At 46.8% G+C, this 11,723-nt stretch overlaps 1 protein-coding gene across 8 annotated transcripts; it reads right to left on the bottom strand.

Annotated features, from left to right (window-relative positions):
• Window positions 1-1,328: 1,328 nt before the first annotated feature.
• Window positions 1,329-11,299, bottom strand: LOC127485798 (transmembrane protein 254). 8 transcript variants are annotated; one of them, XR_011382458.1, is made up of 5 exons: window positions 11,099-11,293; window positions 9,396-9,499; window positions 8,538-8,597; window positions 6,079-6,294; window positions 1,329-3,304 (listed from the first exon to the last, which is right to left on the bottom strand). XR_011382458.1 is itself a non-coding variant. In XM_051829207.2 (4 exons), exons 1-4 carry the CDS (start codon window positions 11,198-11,200, stop codon window positions 3,184-3,186), a joined length of 387 nt encoding a protein of 128 aa, XP_051685167.1. In that variant the 5' UTR covers window positions 11,201-11,299; the 3' UTR covers window positions 1,329-3,183. The 8 variants fall into 8 exon arrangements, 7 of the variants coding, with proteins under 7 accessions (XP_051685167.1, XP_051685164.2, XP_051685165.1 ...); XM_051829207.2 differs by lacking the exon at window positions 6,079-6,294 and having other exon boundaries at window positions 11,099-11,299; XM_051829204.2 differs by lacking the exon at window positions 6,079-6,294 and having other exon boundaries at window positions 1,329-1,783; window positions 11,099-11,284.
• Window positions 11,300-11,723: the final 424 nt, after the last annotated feature.

Consider the following 11,723-nt stretch of genomic DNA (forward strand, 5'->3'; position numbering starts at 1 on the left):
CCTAACTTCTCTGCAGTTTTCGGACTCTCAGTGTAAAGACATAAAGGGCCTCTGAAAAGCAAGCTGTTTGCTAAAACAAAAACTTCACCTATCTGGAACACGACCTCTTAAACTCAAGGCTGTTAACACTGTGGCTGATCAAACATGTTTAGACTTGAGCTCTATTGAGTCATAGCATATTGAATGTAGGAAATACTGTTAGTTTATAAATCGGGCCTGTTAGTAAATTGTGAAGCAATTTGTTTTGTTTTGGTCCTTTTTTCTATTTTTCCAAAGTATGCACGCTCTGAAAATCTTTAGGGTGGGGAAGAAAACAATTTAGTCCATTTGCCTTCCAAGTCGATTCCAGTAAGATGCCTCTGATTTTTTTCTCAGACTCAAAGCTGTTTTTTTTTTTTTTATTTTTCTCATATCATTGCTAAGACTACAACATAAAGATGCCTCCATTTTTATTTTTTCCTTCACAGACATCAAAGCTCCTGGGCTGCAAGGGAGGGAGCGTCCCAAGGCCCAGAATCGGCCTCTTCCTGTGTGATGCTGTGTAAGTGACCTCCCCTCACTGTGAGGCTGTGGATGGGTCTATGACCTGAACAGCCAGCACCATCTGCTAAGACCCCACCATAGTAAAATCCCACATAAGATGGCATGATTTTATACTTCTGGCACTGAAAGAAAATGCCAGAACATTCTTCACTTGCTGCAGAGTTTCTATCAAATGCTGAATGAAATGAAAACAAGAGGAAGTCCTATAATTCAAATACACTGGTGTCCACCCCAGTGCCTCAGTGTGTGTGCAAGAGTTAAGTGGGCCTCTGGCCGGCGCCATGGCTCACTAGGCTAATCCTCTGCCTTGCGGCACCAGCACACTAGGTTCTAGTCCCGGTTGGGGCGCCGGATTCTGTCCTGGTTGCCCCTCTTCCAGGCCAGGTCTCTACTGTGGCCCAGGAGTGCAGTGGAGGATGACCCAAGTGCTTGGGCCCTGCACCCCATGGGAGACCAGGATAAGTACCTGGCTCCTGCCATCAGATCAGCGCGATGCGCCGGCCACAGCACACCGGCCGCGGCGGCCATTGGAGGGTGAACCAACGGCAAAGGAAGACCTCTCTCTGTTTCTCTCTCTGTCACTGTCCACTCTGCCTGTCAAAAAAAAAAAAAAGTGGGCCTCTATAAACCTAAGAGGGATATACCCCGAAACCACAGCATTCTGCATTTCTCTGTCAGTGAAAAACTGATATTTGAACCGTACAAACAGCCCCATAAAGTCTATTTGAGACAGAATCAAATATGTGATAATATATCAAAACTGAGAAACACAAAAAAGCACTTGGTTGAAGAGATAACACACAGCATTTTATTTAAATTAATCCATTTCTTTCAGTAACCTGATAGCACGGTCCCCAGCACCACCAATATTAGTCATTATTATTTCTCTTTGGAAAGGACTTCTTAAAAACTGGGTTTGATTTCCATGATGCTTAACTCCATGGTCAAAAATGGGGTTCCTTAGTGAAAAGCAACTCATAATCACAAGAGAACTAGAGAAAAACTTTAAGACAAATACCACCAGAAGCAATTCATAGTCCATATTCTTTTTTCTTTAAAAGACAGAGCAAGCAAGACAGCAATCTTCCATCCACTGGTTCACTCTTCAAATAACCACAGTGGCTGGGGCGGGGCCAAGCTGAAGCCAGGCCCAGAACTTCTTTTGGGTCTCCCACGAGGCTGCAGGCCAAGGACTTGGGCCATCCACTGCTGCTTTCCCAGGCACATTATTAGCAGAGAGCTGGATCAGAAACGGAGCAGTTGGGTCTGGAACCAGTGCCCATGTGTGATGTGCAGGTTTAACGTGCTATGCAACAGGGTTGGTGGCCCCAGTCCATAATCTTTTATATTGTGGTTTCAATTGGAAGCTCTCTTTTGGGGGAGGTAGTTGTTTCTCATAAATGTCTGCTTAATACAAATAACTTGCCCCCTCCCCATATTATGGAAGGGGTATGAAGACTAGTCCAAAGAGAACAAGTAAGCCATCCTCTAGGGAAGGAGGCCTAATGGCTCCTAATGGTGACAGAGTCATCCCACCAGTCAACAGTAGTAAGATATATCCACCAGAATGGAAGACACTAATTTGATGGATAAACCATGAGCTAGACTCTTCAGAGCTGGAGGAAGACACTTGGAGTCTGGAGACAGTGATGGAGAACATGAAAGCATGAAAAAGAGACAGGTTTCCCACCGGGAGTCTCACCAAGAGGTGACACAGTCAGCCAAAGGTCTTGCGGCTGTCTTTTGAGAGGACAGTGTATGCAATGAGTCCTGTAGTTTTCACATAAAAATTGGAATGATAATGAACGAGTAGAAAGTAAAGTCAGCAATCAACACTGGTCAAACAACTCCGTGCACGGCAGGGGGACAGGTAAGGTGGGGGAAGTAGAGCTAAGCTGCACCCTGAGCTGGAGCAGCAATCAACCCCTGCGAGCCACAGGGCACCGTGTCCCGGGGTCCAGTGTAGGGAAAGGACACTTCGGTCAGCAGCAGGGAAGGCCACCAGCCCTGATTCTCAGCGTGCCTCTATGTGATCACTCAGTCTGCCCGTTCCAACTTCCTTATTTTTCTCTGTAATTTGAGAAACAGAAGTTTGAAAGGGTAAGATTCTGCCTTAGAGGTGCCTAACAAATGTATAAGGAACTGATGTATTGTAGAAGTGTCCCTACATCTTGGTCCAGAAAGATGGAGAGAATTTAAGGGAAGGAGAGCTAACATGGTGGTAGTGCGGCCAAGATGTTTTAACAAGAAGGAAAGGAGCAAAGAAAAACCAACAAGCAAATCTAGCAAGCGTGTGTCTCAGCCCAGATGACAGCAGAGCCCACAACGCCAGAGGCCCTTAAGAAGGTGGGGGGGAAGCCCTCTTCTGTGCTGAGTCCGCAGAGCTGAAGGCTAAAATCTTTTCCTAGTTCCTTAATTTACTTGTAAACTTGTATTTACTTTTCCTATTTCCTTGTTAACTAACTGGTCTATTCAAGCTCAACCACAGCATATTATACGAAAAATGAGTAACTGCAGGGTCCTAGATAGCTTTGAGGGAAACTTTTTACAAAACAGAAATATCATTGAGTGAAAATGGCAGTCCCCGTCACCCTGGAAAGGTGTCTGAATTAAGTAGAGGCAACTTCTGTATATTTGCTTTTAATTTTGTTTTTGGCGCTTTGGTCTGTAAGCAATCAAGATGGAAAGAGATGCTATCCCAAAGAAGAAAGTCTGTAGGAACCAGAGTAGCTGAGCCCGACCATTTGTGATTCCTTTATACCTAAAAAAAAAAAAAAAAAAGTACAAAATATAAGCACCATAATTTTGATCTTATGGTTTCACAGGAAGCATTGTTTATTTATTTATTTATTTGACAGGCAGAGTGGACAGTGAGAGAGAGACAGAGAGAAAAGTCTTCCTTCCTCTGTTGGTTCACCCCCCAATGGCCGCTGCGGTGGGCGCACCGCGCTGATCCGAAGCCAGGAGACAGGTGCTTCTCCCGGTCTCCCATGTGGGCGCAGGGCCCAAGCACTTGGGCCATCCTCCACTGCACTCCCGGGCCACAGCAGAGAGCTGGCCTGGAAGAGGAGCAACCAGGACAGAACCGGCGCTCAGACTGGGGCCAGAATCTGGGGCGCCGGCACCGCAGGCAGAGGATTAGCCCAGTGTGCTGCGGCGCTGGCCTTATTCTTTTTTAATTTTTATACTTTTTCTATACTTCCATCTGTCTACCACCTCCCCACCCTGGTTTTTTAACTTAAAGGGGCAATTTATTTTTTCTCTTCCTTGCTTCCTAATAAATGTATTTAGGATGGTACACTATTCCTTGGAACTAGTCTGGCTACTGTCCAGGTAGAGCAGGGTAGAGCATTATAACACGGTTTCTCATGAGATGACTGAAAGGAGATGGGCACTGGTATGGCTTCAGAGCAAGTGTCTGAAGATGTGAAGATTTGTACCAGATGTGAATCCCAGCTTGGCCACCCGCCAGCTGTGTCCTGGGCACATCACTAGTAGCTCTCAGAAACAGTATTCTCATGTGAAAAACAGTCATAGCAGTAGTATCTGTCCCACTTGGTTTATGAGATATATACACAAAGTGCTTAGGAAAGAAACTGGAACATAGTGTTACTATACAGTCACTCAACTGTCTGAAAGCTCAACAGAAAATGATTCAGCTTAAGTGAACGGCTTGCTGCAGGCTCATGTGTATGTAATTAAGTCTCACTTGCATAAACCTTTTATTTAAAGCAAACTTTATATGCATATATACAAATGTTTTTTTCTATCAATAAATTAAAGGATAAAGATTATACATTTTAATAATGCAAAAAATAGGGGTCAGTGCTGTGGCATAGTGGGTAAAGCCGCTGCCTGCAGAGCTGCTTTCCCATACGGGCACAGGTTTGAGTCCCGACTGCTCCACTTCAGATCCAGCTCTCTGCTGTGGCCTGGGAAAGCAGTAGAAGATGGCCCAACTCCTTGGACCTCTTTACCCATGTGGGAGACCCAGAAGAAGTTCCTGTCCTGGCTTTGGATAGCCCAGCTCCAGCTGTTGTGGCCAACTGGGGAGTGAATCAGCGGATGGAAGACTCTCTCTCTCTCTCTGCCTCTCTTTCTCTTTCTGTGTAACTCTGACTTTCAAATAAACTAATAAATCCAAAAAAATGCAAAAATATCTGATAAGTTTCAACATCCATTCTTCAAAGTTCTTAGCAGACTCAGATATACAGTTGAACATCCTCATTTTGACAAAGGAGATCTATAAAACTCTAGAATAAACATGATGCAAGGACACTGACAGCTTGGCGATCAGGAACCAGGCATCATGTCCACTTCTAGGCAACATGCACTGGAAGTATGAGTTAGTACAACAGGGAAGAAACACAAAGCAAAGGGACTGAACTGAGAAGAAAAAATAAAACTGTTTCTAGAGACACTTGAATGATGACTAGAAAACTGAAAATAATCTATAGATGAACTATTAGAATTAATAAATGAATTTTAAGGTTGCTACGTATAAGGTCAATATATAAAACTGACTATATGCATATATGCTACCATCAAACAATGATAAAATGAAGGAAAAGTCACTTATAACAACATCTGAAAGTACAGGAAGCTGGATATTAACCAAATAAAGAATAGGAAAAACATCACAAAACTCTAAGGAAATGGAGACAAATCATTTTTCCTGGTTTAGAAGACTTAATAACGGAAATATGCCATTCTGCTACAAATTAATTCATATGGTCAATCTAATAAAAATGCCAACAGATAAATTTTTCATATTTGAAGCACATGACAATGCATAAGGCTGTGCAAAGGCCCAGGAACAGGTAACTCTGAACAAGGTGAGAGGGCATGCTCCATCAGGTGTCAGTGACTACAAAGCTACTACTGTAAGATAATGTTATGCTGGCCCAAGGACAAAGAAGCAAACCAACAGAAAAGAACAGTGAGTTCAGAAACACAGACATATATGTGGCTATAAGCCACAGCACATTAATGAAGAGTGAAAGTCTCAAGAAGTGGCTTGGGGAAAACAGGGCATCCATATAGAAATATCAAGATAAAGTTGAATACTTGCCTCTCACAAAAAGTCAGTTCCAGGTAGATTAAAGACCTAAGACCCAGGGAGTAGAATTTAGCCCAGTGATAAAAGAATCTGCCTCCCACATCACAGTGCTGATTGCTCAAGCAGTAGGGTCCCTGCCTTGTGGGAGACCTGGATTGCAAAGGCAGACCTGGATTGCTTTCCTGGAGCCTAACTTTGGCCCTGGCCCAGCTCCAGCTACTGGAGATATCTGGAGCATGAGTGAGTGGAGTGGAGTTCTCTCTCTCAAATAAAACTAAACAATCATTAACAAAAGAAAAATGTTTTTTAAAGTTAAATATTCACTGCTAGTTTAACTAAATGAATTCTGGAATATACAACTAGAGGAATAGTATGCAAAATTTAAAACTATTCACCAAACTTTATAAAAAATTATTTTATTTGAAATAAAGGCAGAAAGGCTGAGAGGGAGAGAGAGAAAGAAACTGATTTCCTACCTGCTGGATCACTCTCAAATGCCACCAACAGCCAGGACTGGAGCAGGCTGAAGCCAGGAGCTGAGAACTCGGTCAGTATCTGGGTCTGTCACATGAGTGGTAGGGACCCATGGGCTTGAGGCATCATCTGAGGCCTCCGAGGGTGTGCATCAGCAGGAAATTGGAATTAAGACCACAGCCAGGATCTGATTCCTGGCACTTCGATATAGGATGGGGCTGTCCCATGTAGCATCATTAAAAAAAAAAAAAAGTATTTATTTGAAAGTCAGAGTTACACAGAGAGAGGAGAGGCAGAGAGGTCTTCCATCCGATGGATCACTCCTCAATTGGCTGCAACGGCCGGAGCTGCACCGATCCAAGGCAGGAGCCAGGAACTTCCTCCGGGTCTCCCTCACAGCTGCAGGGGCCCAAGGACTTGGGCCATCTTCCACTGCTTTCCCAGGCCCGAGCAGAGAGCTGGATGGGAAGTGGAGGAGCCAGGACTCCAACCAGCACCCATATGAGACGCCAGCATTGCAGGTCTCGGAGGCTTTACCTGCTACACCACAGTGTCCTCCCTCAAGTAGCATCTTAACTGCAGGGCCAAGTGCCTGCCTTCAAGGTTATTTTAAAAACATGGCAGGGAAAAAAAAAAAAAAAAAACATGGCGGGGCCGGTGCTGTGCCCCGCTGCTCCACTTCCCATCCAGGTCTCTGCTATGGCTGGGAAAGCAGAAGAAGATGGCCCAAGTGCTTGGGCCCGCACCGCATGGGAGACCCGGAAGAAGCTCCTGGTTCCTTTTTTTTTTTGGATCAGTGCAGTACTGGCCATTGCAGCCAACTGGGGAGTGAACCAGAGGATGGAAAACCCCCCTCTCTCTCTGTGTGTCTGCTTCTTTCTGTGCAACTCTTTCATATAAATACAATAAATCTTTAAAATGAAATACAAAAAAAAAAATAAAAACATGGCAAAGTGCTTAAGTGTATGATTATGGCAGATATAAAGTCAAACATATAGTCCAATCTTATCTCTGGTTAAAAGAAATTCAGAAAGGTATGTATTTTTAAAACATGGGATTTAAGAGACTATATTATAGCCTGATTGTGTCCTTGAGCTTCTGCTTAGGGACTGGCACATGGAGGGTGCTTAGTAAATGTTAGTTTCCTGCCACCTCCAAGGTCATTTCTGTATCTACATACAGCGCAAAGTACTCTTTCCTACAGGATGATGACTGGATTAAAAGTTTACAGGTATGGATTAAAACAAAAGGGAACTCAACAAAATATTACAAGTAGTTATTCCTGGGCAGTAGGATTTGGGAAGCTCCAAATTTATACCATGTCTTCATGTATTCTTGCATTCAAATTTATTTACTCTTTCATTGATCTCACAAATCAAAAGGAGTATTAATTCTGATTTAAAGTGAGCTATGGCACATTCTAACACGTGAGATCCTTAAAGGACCGGTTTTAGGAACACAGTAAGAGAGACGCAACCTCCCTGGGCTTGTTCCCCTTCTCCCTTCAAAGAAGTGTACAACACAACACAGTCTTTTGGTTTTCATTAGAGGCTCCAAATGCCAGTCACAAGAGCTGTCAAGCTGCAGGGCTGGGCCAAACATCCTCGGCTAACACCTCAGGGAGGCCCAAGAGGCCACTGGGAAGGAGTCTCAGAACACTTGGGCTTTCCTACCACAGTCTCAAGCCCAGAGAACAGTTTCAACAAAGCCACCTGGAAATCCCCTTGCACTCTGGCAAAGGGCGACTGTGTCACTCCAAAGCGTAGAGATGGGTTCAGCCTGCCCAGTGGGAGAGCAAAGGAACAGGACTTCACAGAGGACCCCACTAGCAGACGGTCCCGGAGGGGAGAACAAATTGTCCAAAAGTACAAAGAATCTTTTTCAGTACTCTCACATAGTAGTCACCTACAGTAGCATCTGCTGAGTAGGGTCTGTTTGGGGGCTTTTAACTTGCATTTAGCTCCAGAATTACCTGCAGACCTTTAAGAAAGAACAGACTTGTAGGTCTGAAGCAAGACCTGCCAGATCAATTTTTCTGGTGGAAACCAGACATGTACAGTGAAACAGCTCCTCAGGTGGTTCACTGTGGCATCAAGATAGGAGATTACTGGCCTAGGAAAGTAACTCGGCTCTTTCGCACACTAGGAGGCAGACTCCTAATCTTTTGTTCTAGGTGCTGCTGTACAGACAATTAAAAAAAGTGTAAAAAAAAAAAAAAAAAAAACAAAATAACAGTCAGCCTAATGCACTAACGGAGTAAATAATAACTAACACAAACTAAATGGACTCACTCACCGGACATTTACTGAGTATTCCTGCGTCAGGCCCAGTATCAGGCATGGGTACTCCACACTACCTCAGAGTGCTCTCAGCCTAGGCGTGCATGAATTATTTAAATGTGGTGGCTCAGCTTCTACCAGATACCGCGAGAAAGGTGACCAGGACCTAAATAATGACTTACTTGCACAGCACCATGGCATACAAGGACTCTGCCACGTGAATCATCCAGGCAAACCAATACCTGAAACAACAACAACAAAGAGGTTAAGTTGCCCTTGGCACACCAGCATCCTACATTCAGGTGTATGATTCGAGTCTCGGTAACTCTGTCTCTGATTCAGCTTCTGGCCAATGCACACCCTGACAGACAGCAGGTGATGGCTCAAGTACTTGGATTCTTGCCATCACGTGGGAGACCTGAATGGAGTTTCTGGCTCTGCCTTTGGCCTAGTCCAACTCTGGCTGTTGTGGGCATCAGGGGGAGCGAAATCAGTGTATGGAAAATTTCTCTGTACCAAAGAAAAAGAAAATTTTTATAAGGATTTATTTATTTATTTGAAAGGCAGGGTTACAGAGAGGCAGAGGCTGAGAGAGAAAGAGCGAGGTAGAAGCCTTCCATGTGCTGGTTCACTCTCCAGATACCTACAATAGCTGAAACTGGGCCAATCACAAGCCAGGAGCCAGGAGCTTCTTCCAGATCCCTCACATGGGTGTAGGGGCCCAACCCTTGGCCATCTTCTGCTGCTTTCCCAGGCCATAGAAGAGTGCTGGATTGGAAGTACAGCAGCCGGGACTCGAACCGGCATCCATAAGGGATGCCGACACTGCAGGTGGCGGCTTTACCTGCTAATGCCGGCCCCAAACCTATTTCTACAAGTCAGTCTAGTTTAAGGGGGGGGATTGTCAGATGATAAAATCTAACAGAAATCTGGAAAGATTCCTAAACGTGAACTAGCGCCATTCTTCAATACCTAAAGGCAACTGCAGGCCTTCAAGGTCTCCAGCGAGACCAGCGTGTCGTTTCTGCAACTCTCCTTACCCGTTGTGCAGGAGGGTGTGATGACGGTCCACCAGGTACTGAGTGAAAGAGCCCAGGAGCCCAAGGCTCTCATAAGGGATGCTCTGCGGCCAGAGGACAACCCACTGAAAGAGAATCAGAGGCACAAAGAAACCATTAGGGCACCTGAAGACCGGCAGGTAGGAAAGAACACCAATTCTACCAAACTAACTACTGGGGAAACAGGGTCTGAAGGAGGGCACCTGAATCTCCATCCTCTATTTCTAAAAAGCAGCTCCAATGGACGTATGCCACAAAGAAACGAGGTGATGATCAGGCTCCGTGCACTGGCGGAACGGATCCGATTTTTCATGAATTCCACCCCAAACGTTATTTCCTAGACTTGTAGGAGTCTGCGTGCTTTGGCCAGCTTCTGTCCTGCAAACGGTGGCTTGGGCTCAGTCTCGCAGTTAGAATCATGCTCTTCCACTCTTGCACACCACGCAGACACACTCGGAAAATCAGACTCGCGGAGGTTTAACAGCAACTCCTCGTTCATGTAAGGTTTTTGTGGTGACCTTACCAACTCCTCCTCAGGCTCTGTTACAAGCCTTTCTGTGAATCACTGTCAACCCCTCCAAAGTTTAGTGCTCCACTTAGATCTGCACCAAAGGCAACACTACTTCTCCCAGGATGCTGTTTAAAGTCAATATTCCAATAAAGTACAACATATCACTGCGGCCTCCTAACCACGCGGTGGAGAGGGGCTGGCATCTGCCAGTTCCACTAAATTCCAACTCGAATCTTCAGTTTCCCAGCTTGTGTGTTCCAACAGGGTCGCGGGATCCTGGCACAGAAAGGGCACTCGGGAAAACTAGAGCCCCACGCCTCCATCCTGCACACGGCGAAAGGAGGGCGGAGGTGGTCAGAGCGACGCCGCTGTGGAAATGACACCCGTCCAGGTTCCAGGATCTCCCGGGAAAGATCCAAACTAGCTTCGCCTTCCTCCTACATGATACCGGTTTACCCCAACCTGTTTCCGGGCGTCTTTCCCGTTCGTTATCCTGGAAGTGAGACGAAAGTCACTCCTCCCCGCAGTAGAGCTGTCCTCCTGCTGTCACACCGGTTCTTGCTCACCAGTGAAATCCTAGCCATCCCTTGGCTTTATCCGCCGTTTTCCAAGCAACTCCCCCTGCTTCAAACACTCTAAACCTTCTAAAACCCGGCTTAGCATCTGCTGGCGTTCGTAACCTAGGCAACCGCACGGTGCGCATGCGCACCGACGCCGTTCCCACGGCGCCCCTCACGCTACGACAGCCCGGAGGGCCAAAACACAGGCGCCCGCGTCCGCGCCCCGCCCCTCACCGCTAAGTATCCCAGCCCCAGCCCCGTGACCAGCGAGGGCAACGGGCTGGCCGTCCGGAAGTAGGCGGTTGCATCCCTTGCGGCCTTCGAGTTCGCCAGCACCATCGTGAAAGACCCAGGCGCTCAGTCCGCAGGTGGGGAGTCGTGCCCGCCCCCACCTGAGGAAAGTAGGCCAACCGGTTTTGCAGGGCCTAGAACACCTGCCAAAAGCCTTGGCAGCCGACTGCATCTGCGCCTCCTTCCGGGTTCTGTCTTCCCTCCCCGCTGGGAGGCGAGAGAGCGGGAACTGCGCCTGCGCGGCCCCTCCTCCAAGTGGAGGCGGAGGCCTGGGTGACAGGAGCGCTCCCTCCAGGCGGTTGTCCCAACTCGGTTGCCCCTACCGTGTAGTAGCCAAAGGAGAGCATGATGACCGCGAACCAGAACACACTGCCCCTCTGGAAGTAGGCCGCGTTGCCTGCCGCCATCGCCATCGCCATCGCCATCGCTGCACCTCCTTTCTGGGCGGCGCGGGCGGCTCTGCTCCCAGTGCAGTGGATGCAGGGCCAGCAGGGGCGGGCCTGGGCGGCTGCTCCGCCCAACCCGCGAGGAGGGAGGAGGGCCCCGGGCTTGCCAAGCAAGGGGGTGGCCCGACCAGCCCTGTCTTGGCCTGGTCATTATCTGTAGGGGACACCCTTTCCAAGCGTCGCTCTCTGTAACGCTGTCTTTCCAATACATACATGTTTTTTAAAGAAAGATAAATAGGGGCCGGCGCTGGGTGCAGTGGAATAGGCCACCACCTGTGGCCCTGGCATCCACATATTATAGGCATCCCTGAACTATGACCAGTTGACCATGACGGATGTTTTTGATTGCTGTCAATTTTGATTTGGCAGTATGTTAAAAATTTTCATTCTATGTTCATCAGAGATATTTGTCTGTAGTTTTTTGTTGTTGTGTTCTTGTCTGGCTTGAGTATCAGGGTAAGGCTGGCCTCCAGCAACGAGTTTAATTTTATGTAAGGTATAC

This window comes from Oryctolagus cuniculus, chromosome 15 (genome assembly GCF_964237555.1).
Source record: "Oryctolagus cuniculus chromosome 15, mOryCun1.1, whole genome shotgun sequence".
Classification (NCBI taxonomy): Eukaryota; Metazoa; Chordata; class Mammalia; order Lagomorpha; family Leporidae; genus Oryctolagus; species Oryctolagus cuniculus.

Bases quoted from the DNA above. Each gene is read 5' to 3' on its own strand.
- LOC127485798 (XM_051829203.2), bottom strand. From the start codon at position 10,823: ATGGTGCTGGCGAACTCGAAGGCCGCAAGGGATGCAACCGCCTACTTC. The intron at 8,598-9,395 runs GTAAGGAGAGTT...TTGTTGTTTCAG, and splicing joins CACACCCTCCTGCACAACGG to GTATTGGTTTGCCTGGATGA. The intron at 1,784-8,537 runs GTAAGTCATTAT...TTTCTGATCCAG, and splicing joins TATGCCATGGTGCTGTGCAA to CTCTCTGCTAATAATGTGCC.